Here is a 21,235-nt window from a genome sequence, read left to right on the forward strand (position 1 = left end):
TTATCTTACAAATAGAACCATAGAAGTCTCTTAGAATAGATTCATATGATGGATCTAGCATAGCATGCTAACAAATAAAATACGAAACAGTTATATTTTAGGGAAACATCACTTTAGGAACTTGAAATCCATAGGCTTTCTAATGATTAACCCATATCATTAAACCAAAGAAAATGAAGACAGTCCATTAATCACAAAATGAAATCTCTTCCATGATGCTCAATTATGTAATTGACACTTACCGGAGATCCCAACAGTGAGCATAACCAGCAGTTGATCCCGCAAATAGTAAGAATGAATGCGGGTTAAAACACATGCTTTTCATGCCTGCTTCAAACAAAAACTTCATCATCTTGACAGAAAGATATGCTAGCATTTCAGTGACAGAGTCAAACTGAATACAAAATCTATTATATATATTAGAAGATTAATTCTATCTAGAAAAAAGTTAAAAAACAAAGAAAACTCCCAAGATCTTAAGTTCTTAACATTGTTAGAGTGCAAAATAGTAATTATTTAGCAAGCATATGACTGCACATGAAATACAGGTTTTGTGAAAACAATGCAATCTCAGAATTATTAATTAAACTGCAAATCAGTTACATAGCAGGCATAGACAGTAATAATAATAAAGTACATGTAAATTTTGTTTTATATTAAAAATTTCAAGAGAAATAAATTGTCTATAACAAAGTTTTAATAAAATTATTATGCTTCTTTTACGAGTCCAAATAAAGATCTGAAGGAATCTAATTTCAAAACGAGCTCATATGGAGGATCAACTTTCTAGGAAAAACATAAAGGGTTAGGTTGAACGCATCCTGTCGGAAAAGGATTCAATTGCTTGAGATTCAATACTACATACAAGGTTGATAATTTTAAGTGATATATGACTGTAGAATTTTCCAATCAATAAAAAAAAAGGACAAAAGCAACAATTTAAAAAACTAAACAGATTTTCATTGGTATGTCATAAATAATATGACTACTTTAGGGAGGTCCATGAAAATTTTGAAGAAATGGGAGACTTCACATGCATGCTTGTTTACATGGCCTATCATGGGCAACCTTGAATAACATGAATATTACTACATTGTTCTTGATTCCTCAGTGAGTGATTGAAATTGCCACATGGTCACCAAGGGAGGGTGACTCTTGGTGCGACAATAAAGTTACTCCATTGTGAGACCTAGGTGCCACAAGTTCGAAACACAGAAACAGCCTCTATGCATGCAAGGGTAAGGTTGTGAACATCAGACACTCCCTAGCCTCCTACACTTGGCCACCCTTTTTTAAGGGCATGGCTCAACATAATATATATACAAGGTGTATGTAGTCACCACACAGTGAGGACAACACATAGAAAATATACAAAAGGAAATAGAAACTATGACTATATAAAGAGTACGTATGCGGTGTACTATCTCTAACACCCACCTTGAAACTCAAGGTGGGTCTATGATGCAGTCGGAGATGGGTGTTGCTGGATTTTGTGGATGAGGGCTGAAACTCTCTCTTTTTTTTTTGTTTCCTTTGGCAATGGCGGCTAGGGTTCTTGGATGGAGGAAGGGGGAAGAAGGAGATGGGAAGGTATCGATGTCAATTGGGTCTATGGTTGGCGGCTGAATTTTGAGAATTGTATTGGCTTGGGCTAGGGCGGATGGAGTTTGCTTGGGACCCAAATTAGTTTGGATTTGAATGTGAGGGCAGGGGGCTTGAACGTGGACAGAGTCTTGGAATTCTAAAGGAAGAAGGATTCTAAGGAGGGATAAGTATGAGTTTAAGGGAAGAGTCTCACCCAGACTTAAATACCCACAAAACTAGGAGGAAGAGATGCAGTCGCACCTTCTTCCTTCACCTCTTCTTGGCGTAACACCAAGAAAGGAGAAGAGGCTCTCTTCTCACGTGAAGGGCTCTCAAAGCTCTCAAAAACTCAAGAAAATTTCACTCAAATTAATTCTGAATTTTATTTTTCAACCTCCTCTATTTATAGAGTAAGAGATTGGATAAACATGGACTCTTATAATTTGACATTTTAAGGACTCCAACCAAACACAGGCTCTTTTAAATTTAAATCTAACAATTGACTCAATCAAATAACTTGCTAATTAAGACTCCTACCTAAATTGAATCTCCTCTTGGCGCATGGGATAGGCGCCAAGTTGGCTTGGACTCTTCATGCCGCATGGGAAGAGAGTCCAATTCTTTTAGAGCTGTTCCCCACATGACATAGACTCATCACACAACTCTTAAAGCAAATCAAGATCCTTTAACGCCTTGGACTCAATTAAATTAGGCGTTGGAATAACTAAACCCAATGTGACTTGACCCACTCCAGATATGGACTCAATCTAACATTGGACACACCCAATGTTGGACCCAAGTCTTTAATTCAAGACTCCTAATCAACTAGGACTCATGGACTCCAAATAAACTAGGAGTCTTCAACGCTTAAGGACTCAATTGAATTAGGCGTTGGAACACTTGAATCCAATGTAACTAGGTGCTGAAATCTTGGACCTACTGTAATTCGGTGTTGGAACTTTGTGGACCTAATGCGATCTGGTGCTCACCTAAGAAAGGAAATCAATCTCCATGCACGCCCCAGGCTTGGGCTTCCCCCAAAGATTTTGCTTGATAAATATCGAAAGTGAGTAGTAATGAATATCTTCACGAGGGCGGGTCTACCATATCAGAGAATTGCACTATAGTTGTCATAGTATAAAAGACCGGGAGAAGAGATGTGGACACCGATATCAGAGAGTAGTTGATGAAGCCAAACAAGCACTGGTACAGTGTCTGACATAGAAAACTAAACCTCGACACTGGAGCAAGAAACATCTTGCTTATTACTTTTCCATGAGATGTGAAACACCAAAGAAGACAGAAAGCCAATAGTAGAGCGTCGATCTATAGGATCACCAGCCTAATCAACATCTATATAAGCTCAAAGCTCCAAAGTTGAGGTAGAGGGAAGAGAAGTGAGCAAGTAATGGTTGCATGAAGATATCGAAGGACAAAGACAGCAGCATAATGAATAGGTCGTAAAGCACTGACAAATTGGCTCACAACACAAACAGCATGAGCAATGTCTAGTTGAGAAATAGTAAGATAGACAAGGGCTCCAACAAGTTGTTGATAATGGGTGGGTTTAGAAAGCAGCCCACCATCAATAAGAAAGAGGCTATCCACGTGCTACAGCAACACAAGAACATGAATAGAAGTCATCTTCACAACAAGAGAAAAAGTTTCTTCAAGATAAATACCATACTCCTAATTGAATCCTTGGTCCACAAGGCAAGCTTTATAGCACTCTGCGGAACCGTTTTAATTTTATAAACCCTCCTTCCAACCTTTTTTCAGCAGGAAAGGCAACAAGATCCCAAGTATGAGTTTCTTGCAGAGCACATGGCTCTTTAGAGATAGCAGCACACTACTCCGTAGCTGAACAACCTCACAGTTGGACTGGGGCCCACGGGGGTATAAATAGTCACAAGGAAGGATTTGAACTCAGAAGTATAAAAATTAATCATAAGCCAAGCATAGCAAGCAAGAGAATGTTGAGACTTGAGAAATCTTCAGATTATGACAAGGCATCACTAGAGGACCATCATCCAAACTAGGCGAAATAGCTGATTGATGGCAAGCATCAAGTGGAGCATCAAGATGGATGTCTAGAAAAATAGGACTTATGAAGTGGTCGAGGATGACACAAATAAGTGTGATCGATAGGAGGCCATGTAGTTGGAACAGATAAGGCACATAAATTAGATGATGGCAGCATAGAGTGGGGAAGAAGATATAGGAAAGGGATCCAAAGTGGGAGATGAAGTAGGAAGAGGCTCAAGGTGAGGAATATCCACAAATGAATGATCTTGAATGAAGAAAAGTAATAAGGAATTGACTTAAAGAAAGTGACATGATGACAAATGCACAATCTCTAAGTAAAGGGGTCATAACATCAATACCCTTTATGTTTGGAGCTATATTGTGGAAAAATACATTCAGCTTCCCTTGGTGAGAATTTAGTGCATACCCCAGGAGGAAGAAGTATAAAGCAAGTACATCAAATAGTTGAGAAGCTGAACTTGAGCAATAGCTGGCTCATTGTTGTTTGTATTTTTGCAAAAGTTAGCCATTAAATAATGATCAGAGACCCTTTCCAGATAAAAGCATATCCTACTTTCCAGTTAGCGTTATAGCTTCTTAACTGGTACCCATGGCCAAAATACACTTAGTGAAATGGCCAATACCTGAGCAATTCAATAGCATATAAACATGTCATATTAATTATAAGCTGCTTGTATGACGATCACCTGTAGGTGAAAAAGATGATTTTAGAAATCCCAATCGTTCACCAGATGAGAGATCTGCAAGAGTTACGCTTCCAAATGTAGAACCACCAAGGATCAATTGGTCATCAGTTGCTAGGCACGTCACTGGACCAGAGTGCATTCTACAAAAGTGTTGAACCCAGAGTACGAGTAAAAGGTCATCAGCTATGTGGGACAATGTTACATATTTCATTTGCAATTTTATAGTAAAACAGAATGATGAAGCAATCTAGCGAGTTGTTATGTAAAAAATGACAGAGAGAAGTTATTTGGCATGTAACTAACACATTAGACCAAAAATAAGAACTGTAAAGTACCTAACAAAACATGCTTGGAGAAAATGACTTTTTTCTCCGAAATATTGGTGGACCTAAATAAGCTCAAAAAGCAACATCTTGTAATAACAAATAAAAATGCATAGCATACATCATACATGAGATTCCTTGTTCTTCCAACATGTACCTAATGATTCGAGAGCAGCTCCCACTGTACATATCAAAAATACGGGCTCTGCCGTCATCACAACCAATGACAGCCTCCGGATCAACATAGCTGCATCAATAAACGAACAAATGATTTAAAGCAGATAAAAGATCCACTAGTTTTAGGAGAACAAGACTTCCATCTAAAGATTACAGAAAAAGGATAAATAAACTAGCCAATAACACCTGAAATATAATAAAATAGCCAAAGCAGCAAATTGTTTGTAAGATGAACTTGTATGGCTGTTTAGTTCTGGGATAGTACAGAATATACTGGAGAAAACCTCCTTCCTTCCCTTTTCTCCCACTTCACCTAATTCAACGACGACTTTTTGATATGGGAGAGTACCAATTTTAAAACTCCAAGCAGTCCATGTTTCAACAGAGTTGTAGTTATGACTAAAAGGCCTTCAATGTTAAATTGCTGTAGCATTACCGTAGCAGGTTCTGTTCATAGGTACTATTCATGAACTGTAGCATGTATGGTTCGCCGTATCGGCCAAAATCGGACGGTAGGGAGCGTGCCATGCCGTACCAATTCGGTACCGGTACCCGGTACGGATGGCATACCGACATTCGGTACGTCGAAAAAATTTCGTACTGTCCCGTACAACCAGTATGGAGTTCGGTACTGAGACGGCGAACCTTGGTAGCAAGAACTATTCATAGTATAGTAGCAGCAACTAACTAGGCTCTTTTGTTTCTTTCAGATTTTTTTTTTCTTATGTTTTAATTGATGACTAAGATTTGTTTCAAGTTCAAGGGCCAAGATTTAACAATGTTAGGGTGTCAAGTCTATAAACTAGTAATCTTCACTTTTCACATATGGTTTCGGGATGATTTGATTGAAAGAAAGAAAAGAAGCCATAGTTCACCTATCTTATCTCCCCTTCTCTTATTCTCTCTTTAGTACTTCTTTCCACTGATTCTTCTATCTCTAGTAGTCTTCTATTTTCTCTATTATCATATGTTCTTACTGTTTATTTTCTGTAGTTGATAACTACTTTTGGTATCAGAGTTAAAGGATCCTTTCTCGCTCTTTCTTCCTGTTTCCTTGTTTTTCTAGCCTTATTTATTTCCTCTTATCATCAACATATTGAATGAGGAACTAGGTTTCAAGATTAAAGCTTTTCATTAGCATGTAAAATATGAGAAAACAGATTTTGGGTAGACACATGATGAAATGATATCCATCAAGAGGACCCGTTGTCAACAAGCAGGGACACCTCATGTCTTCCGATCCATGCCATCATCCTCATAGTAGATGGGCGTTGCACTCCGGATAGTGCATGCAAGGAAACTTCAGCATTTTCGTGGGCGAATCTCGTGGCTTCGACTTCATGGTTCTCTTCATCAATGGTGCTACCTTCGGAGGATGATGTAGCACCTTCATCGGCCTCATCTTTGCTGCTCACAAGGTGGATGGCGAAGGATTGGCCGGGCTTGCATTTGTGGCCTTTCTCCCACTTGGAACCACACTTGAAGCATAGGCCTTTCTTGATGTACTCTTGCAACTCCTCTCGATTGAGCTTTCTAACATCATGTTGCTGTGGTTTGGAGGGAGTTGCTGCAGAATGTTGAGGCTTCATTCGCAAGGGATTGGAGTCCTTGCGGTTGGATGGTTCTTTGTTTGGCCGCCGGTCATGGAAGCCACTTTGGTCTAGGATTTCGGCCATCCTCATTGCATCTTGAAGGCATGAGGGCTGCTTGAGCTTGATCTCTTTGGAAAGCCATGACTTGAGCCCATCAACAAAAGTACCAAGGAGTGCTTCTTCGGACCACCCATCCACCATTGTTTGAAGTTGGTGGAATTGGTCGATGTAGTCTTGCACTTTGCCTTCTTGCCTCAATTTGGCCAATTGGCCATGATGATTGATGGTTGGAGATGGTCCCCATTGTTCCAAGAACTCATTCCGTCCATCCCAACCGATTCCCCTCTCTAGCATAGATGCTCCTTAGCCACCTCCACCACCTATTGGCTCTCCCCTCTAAGTGGTAGCTAGCTAAAGTCACCTTCTCCTCTCTAGGGCTCTCATACACTAGGAAGTATTGCTCCACTTTGTCTAACCATTCATATGGATCTCCTCCTCCAAATGTAGGAAAATCAATCTTCGATTTTCGGATCCTTTCATGATGATCCAAAACCCTAATATCATCATCTTCATCTCTTCTTCTCCTTTCCTCCCGATCTCTCCGGCCATAAGGCCTTCGATGTAGAGGATTTCTTTGGGGCTCACTCTCCTCCCCTTCATACTCTCTTGGCCGATCCTCCTCTTGGATATCATCGGCCCATCTTTCAAATGCTTGTTCTCCTCTTTCTACTCTATTCCCTCTTCTTCTTCTCTCATTTTGAAGACCATCACTACCATTACTCTCTTTTTCTCCATATCTTCTTTCTAGCCTCTCGGCATTAGCATTGCTCTCCCTCCTCATGGCGGCCAATGTCTCCATCACATTCTCCAAGATATTGCTTAGCCTAGCACTACTCCCTTCTATGGCTTCCATCAACTTTTGGTTGTTAGAATCTCCACCTGACTCCATCACAACTCTTCTATTTTTTTCCCTTATGAAAACCACTCCAAACCTCCGATGGCCGTCACCCAAAGGATGATCCAGCCCTCCAATATGAGTAGTATTACGAAGCAAATGCAAATACCCTCGCGGGTTGTACAAGGATGGTAAAAATACAGAATTTTTAAGCACTCAACCCAACAAGATTCGTCTTGTTGAATCACTTGCTCCCTATCCCGTGTAGAGCGGTTACGACACGAGCTACTACCAGTAGCCTCACCCGTGCCGGCCTTTTAGTTCTCTAGCACCGAATAGTTGGGTTGCATATTGCCGGGTACTACCAGTAGCCTCCCCATATGGCAAAGTTTCTAGTTTTTGAGCAAAGTGAAGAATAATCCGATCTCCTTTACAAAAACTTTCACTCACCACAAGATAAAAATTCTAACCCCAAACTAGATCTCACAAGATAAACAATGAAAAATATGGATCTAATTTTCAGATCTCATAAGAATTGCAATGAACAATGTAGATTCGAAAGAGAATGCGTTACCTCTTGAGATCGACCTTCCGTGGGTCTCAACTAGTCGAGCTCCCGACGATCTCCTTGAAGAATTCTCTCAATGAAAGCACCAGTGTTGGGTACCCAGGGACTTGCGGTCCCGATCCCCGGCCCAATCGCCCAAAAGGATGAAGTGATTCGGTTGGCTTGTGCCTTTGGGACCGACTTGTGGGTAACGCAGCTCTTCTTGTTGCCTTTGGCCCTCACCAAAACTAGTCCACACAAGGGATTCGGCAAGGGAAATGAATCAATGATGTGGGGAAATAACTGAGATTCAATTCCAAGAAGACAACGAAATTACAAGGAATGGTTGGCCAAGGGATGGGAAGTGTCCTTGCCTATCCTAAGAACAATCTAAGGGGAGTGATGTTCTCCACCCTAGCCCAAGCCTTTCGGCCAAATGACCCCTAAGGGACCTAAGGGATAACCCTTTACAATGACTCAAAATATGATAGATGATAAGATGCTTGGCTCGGCCCTAATGGCCTCTTCTTATAGGCCTAATGCCTTATTGGCAGATTGCCTTCAACATTCAAAAGCTTTCTACTTTGGCCAAATCAATTTGAATTTGAATTCAAACTAATTTAGCCATGTGTTGCATAAGTTGGTGCTTGGCCGGCTTCGGTTTGAATTTGAATTCCAACCTATCAAGGAAGGAATGTCTTTATGCCGATGGTTGCACCGGTTGCCATGTGTCCGCTGTGGTTTGAATGCTTGGCTTGCTGTCGGGCTGAAGATGTGCCTTGTGCTTGTTGCCCCTTCACGCGGATCCTTGACATGGCATTCTGCTGGCCATTGGTTCGGCGGCCTGCTGCATCTAGGCCGCCCATGAATCTGCTCGCCAAATCTCTATGGGAGAGCCTGCGGGCTCCCCCTTTGGTTCTGCCTTGATGCGCATGGGATCTGGCTGGGCGGATGCTTGGGCGCCGCTACTGGGGCTGCTGCCATGGGCCCCTTTGGTTATGGCCGCGCGCCTTGCTGGGCGTGCTGCCATGTGCCACGGCCAGTTATAGCCGTGCGCATTGCTGGGCACTTCTGCTGGGCGTGCTGCCATGTATCTCGACCTGCTGCTTCAGGCCGGGCGCACTTGTCTTGATGGCTGCAGTGCTTGATCGGGCGCCACTTGGACTTCGGCCAGATCTTTGCCTTATTTGTTGGGCGCACATGTGCCAAATGTTGAGCGCCTGCTTGGCCCACCCTTGGCTGACTTGGGCGCAATGTGCGCGGGCTTGAACTTGGCTGTCGCCCTTGACCCGCTTGTTTGGATTGAGCTCGGCCACTCGGTCGGTTGGCCGGACCTTGGACTTGTCGCGCTCGGGTCTTCTTCTTCCGTTCGCGCGTGCTTAGGTGCGTGCACACGGGCGGGTGCCCTTGGACATCACCCATGTCCATGCCCTTCAGTGGCATGCGTGCAGCTAGGTGCTGCGCGTGTGCTGGATGCTGGCGCGGCGTGGGCTAGTGTCATGGCAGTGCACCGAGCCTCTTTGGCTGGGGTGAGGTTTTGGTGCCAGAACCTCGCCTGAATCCAGTCCGGGTGAGGTTCGGGTCGACCTGGCGCTGGGGCGTTGGCCGGCCCGGCTGACGGCTGGGAGCACGCAGGGGCGCGCACAGGGCACTGCGCACGGCTGCTGCGGGCTGGGCGCGCGGTTGGCCGCGCAGCTGCTGTGGTTGGCCCAAAACCTCGTGCGGGCGCTTGGCATGGCCTGCGCGGGGCTGAGCCAGCTGCTGTCCACTGCTTAGGCAGACCTCCAAGCAGTGGATATTAGCTGCTTCTTAGACTTGGCCGAGGTTGGGCTCGGCCAAATGTTCCGAATTGGGGCTCGGCGGACTGAGGTCTCCATCACGCGCGCAGGGGGCTGCGTGCGTGCCGCCGTACCGCACAGCAGGATGGTGATAGCCACCTCAGCCCGTCGAGCCAAATACCAACAAGCACAGCCAAGGCCAAGCTCGGCCAAGATCATCGCACGGGCCAAATCCACGGCTTGGAGGTCTGCCCAAGCAGTGGCCTACCATGCCAGCCACCGACTCAGCCCCGCGCTGGCCATGCCCAACGCCTGCGTGAGGTTCGGCGCTCACCGCAGCAGCGCACGGCCGACCGCGCGCCCAGCCAGCCACAGCAGCGCACAGCCAACCGCACGCCCAGCCAGCCCCCGGCATACACAGCCCCTTGCGCGCAACCACTGCCGACGCGCGGCCACCAGCGCGCACGCCAGCAAGAGCGCGCACCAGCCAGCCCACATGCCAGCCCGCGCGCGACCTGGTGACCGCACGCCCGCCCGCGCGCAGCCATGCGCCCGACGCCCTGCAGCGCGCAGCCCTCCGCGCGCACGCCCAGCCGCGCGCCCGAGCAGAACCCGGCCGGCCAACGCCCGAGCGCCAGGCCGACCCAAGGCCCCGCACACCAGCGCGCGCCCAGCGCCCGCGCCCGCCTGGCACGCCCGAACCTTGCCAGACCCAGGGATGGCCAATGCACAGCAAGGCCGCCTCCCCGCTCCTCGCGGGCACTTGGCGCCCGCGCAACGATGGGTTGCGCACATGCCAGACATAGGCATGGACACGAGCGGCAACCAGGGGCACCAGCTCATGCGTGCGCACTTGGGCGCGCACGCATAGAAGGCACAGCAAGCGCAAGGCTCGGCCGAGGCTGCATCTGGCCGAGCGCACCCAAGCCAAACAAGTCCAAGGTCAGCGCACGGGTCAGGCCCAGCCAAGGACACAGCAAGTAATCCGATCCCGCGCACATTGGACCCGGACCAGCCAACACGCGTGCGCCTGAGAGCCAAACAAGGAAAGCCCTGCAAGGCAGCGCCCGACCAAAGCCAGCCGGCCGAGACACATGGCAAGAATCCCTTGCATATGTGCTCCTTGCTTTCTTCTACGGCCCAAGGGCTTTGGAAATATAAGCTAGTGGCCGCTTGTCTTGGGCTAGCACCGCGCCAATTCCCTCGTTGCTTGCATCGGTGAAGACATGAAATGGCTTGCTGAAGTCGGATAATGCAAGTACGGGGGTTTGCGGGGTTCGGGACCGCAAAGCCCCGCGGGCCAACAGCCAGCCCTGCCGCGCCCATGCTGGACGCCTGCAGCGGCCTGCCAAGGCCATGCCGCCCGCCTGGCCGCCTGCCTGCCAGGCTATGCTCCCAGCCTGCCAGCCCCTACGACACCTCAGCCATGGCCTGCCAACACCATGCCTTGCGCCCAGGCCAGCCAAGCCATCTTCCCGGGCCCTGCCAAGGGCCATTCCACCCTGTAGCGATGCCATGGCCTGCTGCCTTGGCCTGCAGCCCTGCCAGGCATGTCCATGGCCCTGCCAGCCCCTGCCAGCACCATGCCAAGCCCTGCAGCCATGCTCAGCCACCTGCCATTGGCCTGCCAAGGCCTTGCCACAGCCATGCCTTGCCCAGCCTGCTGCCAAGACCTGCAGCAGCCTGCCATAGCCAAGTCAGCAGCCACCATGCCCTGCCTTGCTGCCAGCCCAGCCAAACCTTGCTGCCAGCCTTGCCAAGGCATGCTACACCCTGCCAGCCACTGCAGAACAGCAGCCATAGCCCAGCCACTGCAGCCATGCCATCAGCCGTGCCAAAGGGCTGCAGCCTTGTGCCACATGTCACCGAGGCCTTGGCCATGTCTAGGCCCTAGGAAGCCATGCCTTAGCCTCCTCTTTGGGCAGCCACATGGGGACTTGGAAGCCTATAAATAAGCCTTGGAGAGGCACCATTGGAGAATCTTAGATCTTTGAACATTGTAGTCTCTTGTATTTCGGCCTTAGGCTTGGGAGGGCTTTGCCCTATTTTATTCGGTCCTGGAGCTTGCTCTTGGACTTGGGCTAGGGGAGACCAATCATAGTTTCCTCTAGATATTTTGTTTGTAGCTTCATTTGGGAATAGAACCAATCTTTTAAGCTTTCCTCTACATATCTTGTTGTGAGTGATTGTCTTCTTCTCAAGTCAAGGGTCGGGTCAAGCTGCAGCCAGTAGGCTCTCCCCTTGCCTTAGTTCCCACAGTCACTTAAGAGCTTGGCACACCGCGGCACAAGCTCGGCACACAATCGGCATTACCCGTTCGGCCCGCATTCCTACATTTCTAAAGCATCCGCAAGGAGCAAAGGTACAAGGCTTGGTGTGGCGACTTGGGGCCGACAGCCGCCCTCCAACAGCTTGACTCAGACGGGCCACGCGCGCGCCTGCTTGCCGCGTGCCCGCTCCATGTGTGTGCGCTCGCGCACGCCGGCTTGGGCTTGGGGCGCCAAGGCAGCTCGCGCCGCCGGTCTGGGCCTGGGGCTCCAAGGCCGCGCGCGCGTGGGGCTGCTTGTCACACGCTCCTTCCTTGTGCGCGCGCGCGATGGCCGAGGCCTGGGGCGCCCTAGCCGCCTGGGCCAAAGGCACCGTGGCCGCTCTCACGCGGTGCTGATTGCTGCGCGTCTGCTCCATGCGTGTGCGCACGGGCTGGTGGTCGCGCGCCAGCTACCTTCATGTGCACACGGTCTGCCGGCCGTGCACCTGCTCTTTGCGGTGTCCTGTGGTGCCCGAGTAGGTCGAGCGCCCATTGCATTGGGCATGGCCGTGCCAAACCCTTGCGTGTGGCCTTTGGCTGGGCGCGCAGGGCTAGCACGTGCCAAGCCCAATGCCAAGGGAAACGAATGATTCTCGCCAAGCCTAACGTGAGGTTCGGCTTGGCGTGGCAACAAGGAAAGATGGCTAACCTCGATGGACATCAAGTGGGCATTTGGCGAGGTTGGGTTTGACTTGGCCTCCACCTTGGCTTCATGAAAGTAGTTGTCCTCCTTGGTTCAGCCGCCATCAAAGGCAAAATTTGAGGGAACCTCACCAGGGTGCTGCGCGCTACTGCTGACTGCACGCGGGCAGGGCACCGCACGTGGTCGGGCATGCAAGACGGCTGGGAGGCGCGCGCTGTTGACGATGCGCGCACATGGTGCCGTACGGTCCTCGTGCGCGCCCGCTGGATGGCCCATGCACTGGGCGCTAACGAAGGCCTGCAGGCTCAAGGCACCGCGCGCCCGGCCGTGGTGCACACGAGGTCCATTGCATGCGCACCCGGCCGCGGTGCGTGTGAGGTCTGTTGCGTGCCGTGGAAGAACCTCGCCGCACCGGGTCGCTGGGCGCATGCGGCCTATAATGAGGGGCGCTCTCGGTCCCCAAGCCCCACACCATTGCCTTCCTTTACTGCTTGGCTTCTAGCCGGGTTGCAATGCTATCGTGGACCGGTAGGAAGATAAACGCCAAGGGTTGCTCATAGAAATTGAAAATGGCAGCAGAATCCTACGCCTAAGTTAGTTGGAACACAACTTGGATGGATGGAACTTGATTGCACAGTGGTTATTCATTTGAACTAGAATGAAGAATATAAAGTACAAGTGCAGCAAATAAATCTAGTGGGATATACAAGGTTCCCGCACTAGCCCAATCTGCTAAGGACTCAAAAAGAATCCCTAATAGCCCAATCTAGCAGAGGTAGACATTCCTCTGGCTAGCCTAATCAAGGAATCACTAGATTAGGCTAGCCAAAGGAATGGGCTCTCCCTAGCCTAAGCCCTAAGGCCGAATTATACAAGTGGACTATCCACAGGTTTCTTCACAATTTGGATGGATGCCCCACACTTCTGCCCTTCAAGGATATTTATAGACTGCAAGGTTGGATGCAGTTGCTGGAATGCAGTTGTCCTTTGGCTGCAGTTGGCTGCGGTTGGCTCGCGGGATCTGGCTGACCGGGCCGCGTATCTTGGAAAGCTGGGCGCGCACCCAAGCGAGGTTCTTGGCAATGCTCCTCGGTCTTTTGGACCCTTGGGGTGGGATTTGGGCGGATGCCCTGCCGGAATAGTAGGAGGCTGCTGCAGCAGCGCGCCCGATGCATGGCCAAGGCCATGGCTCGGCCAAAGCCACGACTCGACCAAATCCATTTGCAATGCTCCTCAGACTTTCAAACCCTCGGGGTGGGCTTTGGGTGGATGCCCTGCTGGATTAGTAGGAGGCCGCTGCTGCGGCGCGCCTAGCATGGCCAAGGCCACAAAGCGGTCTGGCTCGGGCCAGACCCATTTGCAATGTCCCTCAGTACTTTGGAACCTTTGAGGTGAGCTTTGGCCGGATGCTCTGTTGGGATAGTAGGGAAGGAATTGTGATGCAGGACGGATGTAAGGGATGGAAGGCAGCATGAAAGAGGAGAAGAAGAGGAAGAAGAAGAAAAGAGGAGAGGAGGAAGAAGAAGACTAATTTTCTTGCATTAATTCATCGAAAAATAAACAAATGCATGCCCTATATATATATATAGGGCCACAAAATAACAAATAAGTCCCAACGAAGAAAACAATTCGAAAAAGATCCTCAAAAGACAATATGCAAATTAATCCTAACCACATAAAATAAATAAATAATAAAAAATAACATCAATCAATCCAGCCACAATGAAAGTGGCTGGACCGTCCTCCTGCGACAACCATGATCCCGCAAAATAATCAGTCCAGTACTCGTGTCCGCACCAACTCCCCCCGGGTAAGAAGAAGTCGACCCCGATGAATGACTCTGGTAATACTCCAAGAGATCTGGGTCAATGCGCTGTAACTCCGCACGTGTAATCCATGTAGCATCAGACTCCGGGCGTCCTCACCAGCGAACCAAGAAACGCTGAACACCCCCATCACTGGTAGAAACAGTCTGCTCATCTAAAATGGCATCAATATGTTCTTTTTGTGCTGGTGGTAAAGCTAGATGGGTCGGAAATGGTATGGAATCAAGAATAGGAGTATCATCAAGCTCAAGTGATGGCTGAGTGAAAGGATCAGTAGGAATAGAAAGGGGGCCCTTGTAAGCAACCAAATCCTCAATATTAAAAGTGGAGCTAATACCAAAATCAGAGGAAAGATCAAGAACGTAAGCATTAGTGCCCACTCATTGCAATACCCGAAAGGGCCCAGCACTACGAGCCTGCAGTTTCTTGACGGTTCCAGATGGAAACCGCTCAGGCCGAATACGTATCATAACATAATCCCCAGTTTGAAATTGTTTATCTCGCTTATGAGAATCAGCCTGTAGCTTATATTGAGCATTACTCATATGAATACGCTTGCTAATTTCCTGATGCAGAGTATGAATGTGTTGTGTAAATGCATGTGCAGACTCAGAAATGCGAATATGGGGGGACATAGGTAGGAGATCTACAGGTTTGCGAGCTTTATAACCATGGACCACTTCAAATGGACTCATCCTGATAGATCTATTGACCGACGAATTATATGCAAATTGGGCGACAGGCAGAATAGAATCCTAGTTTCGATTGTGATCCCCTACTAGACTTCGCAGAAGGTTACCTAGACTTCGGTTCTGTTTGGCCATCGGTTTGAGGATGATAAGCAGTAGAAAATTTAAATTTGGTGCCAACCATATGCCACAAGATTTTCCAAAAATAGCTCATGAAGCGGACATCCCTATCGGAGACAATGGTTTTTGGTAAACCGTATAACTTAACAATCTCATCAAAAAAAATCTTGACTACACGAGAGGCATCAGAAGTTTTGGAACAAGGGAGGAAGTGGGCCATTTTAGAAAAACGATCCACAACCACAAAAATGGAATCATGTTTCCGAAAAGTGCGAGGAAGGCCGAGCACGAAGTCGATACTAAGATCAAGCCAAGGGCGATCTGGGACAGGTAACGGAGTGTAGAGGCCAGTATTTTGTTTTTCGTGGTTAGCTAGTTGACACGTGCGACACTGTCCCATAATTTTAGCAACATCCCGTTTCAAACTTGGCCAAAAAAATTGACGTTCAACTTCTTCTATGGTCTTATCACGTCCAAAATGTCCAGCGAGACCGCCGGCATGCACTTCCCGTATCAAGAAATCGCGTACGGAAATTCACGGAATGCAGAGCTTGGAAGCTTTGAACAAGTACCCGTCTTGAAGATAAACACCATCAATCAAAGGTCCTTGTCCATCAGCTAGGCCATTATAGAGTTGGCCAAAATCTGGGCAAGACAAGTAATTGAGCTTAAGTCTGTCAAAACCGGTGATAGAAACAGACATGGCGGACAACAGAGTTACTCGTCGACTTAGCGCATCAGCAGCTTTGTTCGCAGCACCTGACATATGCTTGAGGACAAAAATGTAATCCTGGAGGAATTGAACCCACTTGGCATGTCGATGATTAAGTTTTTTTTGGGAGTTAAGAAAACGAAGTGCTTCATGGTCAGAATAGTGAACAAATTCATTTGGAAGGAGATAATGTCGCCAATACCGTAGAGCCTGGACTATTGCATAAAATTCTTTGTCATAGGTGGAATATCTTTGTCTAGCCTCATTCAGCTTTTCACTAAAATAGGCTATAGGATGACGTTCTTGACTAAGCACACCACCTATTCCTAAGCCAGATGCATCACATTCCACCTCAAAAACTTTGCTAAAATCAGGGAGTCGCATAACTGGCGCTTCCGTCATTCTTTTCTTAATGTCATGAAATGCTTTAGCAGCTGCGCGTATCCACTGAAAATCACCTCGTTTAAGGCAATCTGTGATAGGTGACATAAGTGTACTGAACCCCTTTATGAAACGACGGTAAAATGTGGCCAGGCCGTGAAAACTACGGATGTCAGTAATATTCTTAGGTTCAGGCCATTCAACAATTGCAGTGATTTTCGCAGGGTCAGCAGATAAACCCTCAGAGAAGACTATATACCCTAAGAAGTTTACGTGAGGAGTGAAAAATGAACACTTCTTAAGGTTAGCATAGAGGCTCTCGTTGCGTAAAGTCGTACAAACTTGCCTCAAATGGCTTAAATGTTGCTCCTTAGATTGGCTATAAATAAGGATATCGTCAAAGTACACGACTAAAAATTTGCCCATGAAAGGTCGTAGTACTTGAGTCATCACTCCCATAAATGTACTAGGAGCGTTTGAGAGGCCAAAAGGCATTACCAACCATTCATAGAGGCCATCTTTTGTCTTAAAGGCTGTCTTCCATTCATCTCCTAGACGAATCCGGATTTGATGGCAACCACTTTTTAAGTCGATCTTGGAGAAAATCGTGGCTCCTGCCATCATATTCAACATATCGTCGAGCCGGGGAATAGGAAAACGGTACTTGACCGTGATTCTATTAATAGCCCGACTGTCTACACACATTCTCCAAGTCCCATCTTTTTTTGGAGTAAGAAGGGCAGGTACGGCACAAGGACTTAGACTCTTCCGAATAAATCCCTTTTGTAGGAGCTCGCTAATTTGCCTTAGGAGCTCTGCATGATCAGAAGGGTTCATCCGATAATGGGGCAAGTTAGGAAGAGTAGCTTCCGAGACTAGATCAATGGCGTGCTGAATATCACGCAAAGGGGGTAAATGATCCGGGAGATCCTCAGGAAAAACTTTTTTGAACTCCTCGAGGATAGCGAGGGATTCAGCTGATAATGTGCTTTTAAGATGTGGCTGAAGTTTTTTAACTAGCAGGGCAAACACCGGAGAGTCATTAAATACGTTCCTCTCAAATTCCATGGGACTAAGAATATGGAGTTCCTTCCCCCTTTGATTTACTCTTGTTCGTACTCTTATCTAGTGTTTTGGGCCGTAAAGGATTAAGCTTAATCTTTTTACCCTGGAATATAAAAGAGCAAGAGTTAGTTCGACCGTAGATGGTGACATCGAGGTCGAACAACCAAGGTCTACCTAATATCAGATGACCTACGTCCATTGGGAGTACATCACACCAGACAGTGTCTTTATAAGAAAGGATTTGAATAGGAACAAGACATCGTTCCTCAATGTTAATGGACGACGTGTCGATTCAGGAGACCTTATATGGTTGAGGTTGGGACACAGGAGTCAGACCCAAGCGAGCGACAATGCTGGAAGATATCGCATTAATGCAGCTCCTGCTATCAATGATAACTTTACAATCTTTTTCTCTGCATTTAATGTAAGTGTGGAAAATTGAGGTTCGTCTCCAGTTATCAGTCTCCTTAGGCTGGGTAATTGCACACCTTACTACATTCATAGTGGATTGGTCAGGTTCGTGGGCGCTTATCTGGGGAGTAGGTCGGATACAGCCTAAAGTGTGTGATTCTTCCTCAGGTTCGTCTTCGACATCTTGAATATCATCTAAATTAGGCTCATAAATTTGTTCCTCCAAATTATCTATGTCATCCTTCTGTTCTTGTGCATCAATAACAAGGGTCTGATTGGCACATTGGGAGGCAACATGACCAAACCCTTGGCATTTAAAACACTGAATTCTTGAGCTTGTCTTTGGAGGTTCACCTAAAATTCCTTTGCCTTTAATATCTCGATTTTGGATAGGTGGAGAAGAAAAGGGTTTAGGTGGGACAGAACCGACTGGGGGTCTGGGTCCAGATGGTTGGGCACTAGTGGGAAGCCGCCTGGTGTCAGGGCGCCTAGCAAACATAGATTTGGAGAATTGCTCATAGTTTTGCACAAATGTATAGGCTTGGTCTAAGGTGGCCACTTCACGAAGGACAAGTTCTTTCCTAAGCTCATCATTTAGGCCTCGTTGAAACCGGCTCAAGATCATACGTTCATCTTCAGCTACATTACTTCGCATCATAAATTCATAAAATTGGGCGATGTGGTCAATAGCTGTGCGGCTACCTTGTCTTAAATTGTTTCATTGACCTAGGAGGTCAGCTTGATAACTTAATGAAAGGTGTTACGGGGGAACTTAGCCACCATGCCCCACGTGACCGGCACGCGCGCCCAGGAAGACTACGGCTGCCCCTTGATCCAGCAAACCGACCTCGGGTCGGATATCTTCAGCTCCGCAGCCCGACCCCGAGTCGGCTGCCCCTTGATCCAGCAATCCGACCCCGAGTCGGATATCTTCAGCTCCGCAGCCCGACCCCGAGTCGGCTGCCCCTTGATCCAGCGATCCGACCCCGGGTCGGATATCTTCAGCTCCGCAGCCCGACCCCGAGTCGGCTGCCCCTTGATCCAGCAATCCGACCCCGAGTCGGATATCTTCAGCTCCGCAGCCCGACCCCGAGTCGGCTGCCCCTTGATCCAGCAAGCAATCTCTCGACAACAACAGACTGTTCCTCTGAGGCACGCCGCGGCCCCCTGCTCCACTACTCCCTATAACGGCCGTATCCGGCGCTGCCCCACGATCCCCTGTAACAGCCGTACAAAGCGGAGCTCCACTACGCCCTGCCATGGCTGTACCCAGCGCTGCCCCACGACGCCCTGTAACGGCCATGTCAGTGGCAGCCCCATCGTGCCACACGATGACGAATCCCCGGAAAAACCCCCCAGCCTGATATATATGAGGCTGGGGGGGAAGGGGGAGGGTAAGATATATCTTCCAGAGTATCATCTCACCTGCTACCTTCTCCTTCTCCTTCTCCTTTAATCTCCTCTGACTTGATCGTCGGAGGGCCCCCACTACCCCGGTGGTGGTGCGAGGCTTGCTTGCAGGTTTCACGGCGGAGGGCGGAGCGCAACCAAAGCAACTCAAAGGGAACCCCGTTCACACCGCTGTGCCAATCGTTCTCGGTTTGGACCACCAGCAACAGTTGGCGCTAGAGGAAGGGCCCGGATCTCAGAGCGATCGTAATGGCACGGCGAGGTGGTCGTGGAGCTTCCAATGCTTCTGGTCGCGGGGCCTCTCGCGCCACTGGCCGGGAGGCCGCTGCATCTCCAACACGCTCTCAGCAACACTCCACCGTCCCACCGCCCATTCAGATGGTCGAAGCCGCCCAGTTCGACCAGCTAACCCAGCAGGTTCGCACCCTCACGGAGGCGGTGCAGAATCTGCAGGGCGCGATGTCCCGGGCGCCACAGCGGGCTCAGGAGCCACTGCTCCCTGAGCGCTCGCCTGTCCTCCTCAACCCGCGCTCCTTCCTCTCCCATGGGGAGGAGCGCCGGCGCAAGGAGGATTCTCGAGCACGGTCTATTCTGCCGGGACCTTTCCATCGGAGCTGCGCGGGGTACGAGAGGCGGGCCCGGGCGCGTTCCCAGACCCCCCAGTCCTCGAGGAACCCGCGCTCCAGTCGGTCCCCCACTCGCCGCTCCTTGTCTCCCACCCACCGGTCGCGCTCCCTGGACCGGCGGGTGGACGATCTCCACCGACAACTCCAGGTCCTGAAGGGCCATTCCAAAGATCCCTTCGCCGACTTAGAGATCTCCTCCCAGCCGGCACTTGCCTCGAGGATCCTGCGAACTCCGAATCCCCCGGGGTTCAAAATGCCGGCGATCGAGCCCTATGACGGGGCGGCAGACCCGCGGGATCACGTCGAGAGTTTCAGGACCCTTATACTCCTCCACGGAGCATCAGATCCCCTTCTCTGCAAGGCCTTCCCGGCAACCCTCCGTGGCCCGGCGAGGGCGTGGTTCGCCGGGCTGGAGGCTGACTCAATCCGGTCTTTCGACCAGTTCACTCGCCTCTTCATCACTCATTTCGCCGTCAGTAGCCGGCGGCGACTGGTCTCCGACTCCCTCTTTGACGTCCGGCAAAACGAGGGAGAAAGCCTGCGGAATTATCTTACCCGCTTCAACAGGGCTACGCTGGAGGTCCGGAACCTGAGTCAGGAGGTAGCTCTTTCAGCCCTGAAGCGTGGCTTCCGGAAGGGCAGGCTCACCTTCTCTCTGGACAAACGCCTGCCGCGGAGCTTCCCAGAGCTGTTGTCCCGGGCGAACCAGTATGCGGACGCCGAGGAGGCGGCCGCCCACCGGAGCAAGGAGGCTGCCGAGATCCCTCCAAAGCTTGGGAAGAAAAGGCGGAAAGAGGCACGCCAGAGGAGGAGCCCGATGCCCCAGCGTCGGCGCAGAAGCCCGTCGCCGGTGAAGAACCACGGCGCCCCACGCCCTCGTTCTCCGCCCCGACGTTTCAACCGGTACACCCCTCTCCTGACTCCCCGGGCCCAGATCCTTATGGAGATCAAGGGGCGGGAGGACCTCCCGGCCCCGAGACAGATACGAAGGATCCCTGGAAAGAGGCCCTCCCGGGCGTACTGTGAGTACCACCGAGACCACGGCCACGACACAGAGGACTGCTTCCAGCTTCGGGACGAGATCGAGGCTCTTATCCGTCGGGGGCGTCTCGGTCGATATGTGAGCGACCGACGTCCCCCCGCAGACCCGCGTCCGGCCGACCCGGCTCCTCCGGAGCCTCGGGAGCAGAATCGACCCGTTGCGGGCGTGATCCACACTATCACTGGGGGCTGCTCTCGGCCCGTGAGGAACGCAGGGGGCTCGACGGAAGCGTCAGGGACGGCCGTCGTAAAGAGGCAGAGGGTCGGCAATGTAATCACCTTTTCTGATGAGGATGTAAAGGGGGTTCAGACTCCCCACGATGACGCCATGGTGATCTCCCTCACTATGGCAAACTATGATGTAAGGCGTGTTCT

General features: G+C 49.5%; 1 protein-coding gene across 13 annotated transcripts in view; it reads right to left on the reverse strand.

Annotated features, from left to right (window-relative positions):
- LOC103697300 (F-box family protein with WD40/YVTN repeat doamin) overlaps positions 1 to 21,235 on the reverse strand; it is a 65,698-nt gene that overhangs the window by 14,597 nt on the left and 29,866 nt on the right. For 7 of the 13 annotated variants that reach the window (XR_015977122.2, XR_015977121.2, XR_015977123.2 and 4 more), the window contains 3 exons: positions 4,761 to 4,886; positions 4,317 to 4,456; positions 243 to 327 (listed from right to left, as the gene is read on the reverse strand). Coding sequence is in view for 9 of the 13 variants with exons in the window: in XM_039133871.3 (XP_038989799.3) it covers positions 243 to 327; positions 4,317 to 4,456; positions 4,761 to 4,886 (351 nt within the window). In the remaining 4 variants the exon portion in view is untranslated. The remainder of the gene's footprint in view (positions 1 to 242; positions 328 to 4,316; positions 4,457 to 4,760; positions 4,887 to 21,235) is intronic. The other 6 variants (XR_015977124.2, XM_039133874.3, XM_088719830.2 and 3 more) reach the window with 3 other exon arrangements.

This window comes from Phoenix dactylifera, chromosome 4 (genome assembly GCF_051530095.1).
Source record: "Phoenix dactylifera cultivar Ajwa chromosome 4, Ajwa_hap1_PhDact_Kaust_v1.1, whole genome shotgun sequence".
Lineage (NCBI taxonomy): Eukaryota > Viridiplantae > Streptophyta > Magnoliopsida > Arecales > Arecaceae > Phoenix > Phoenix dactylifera.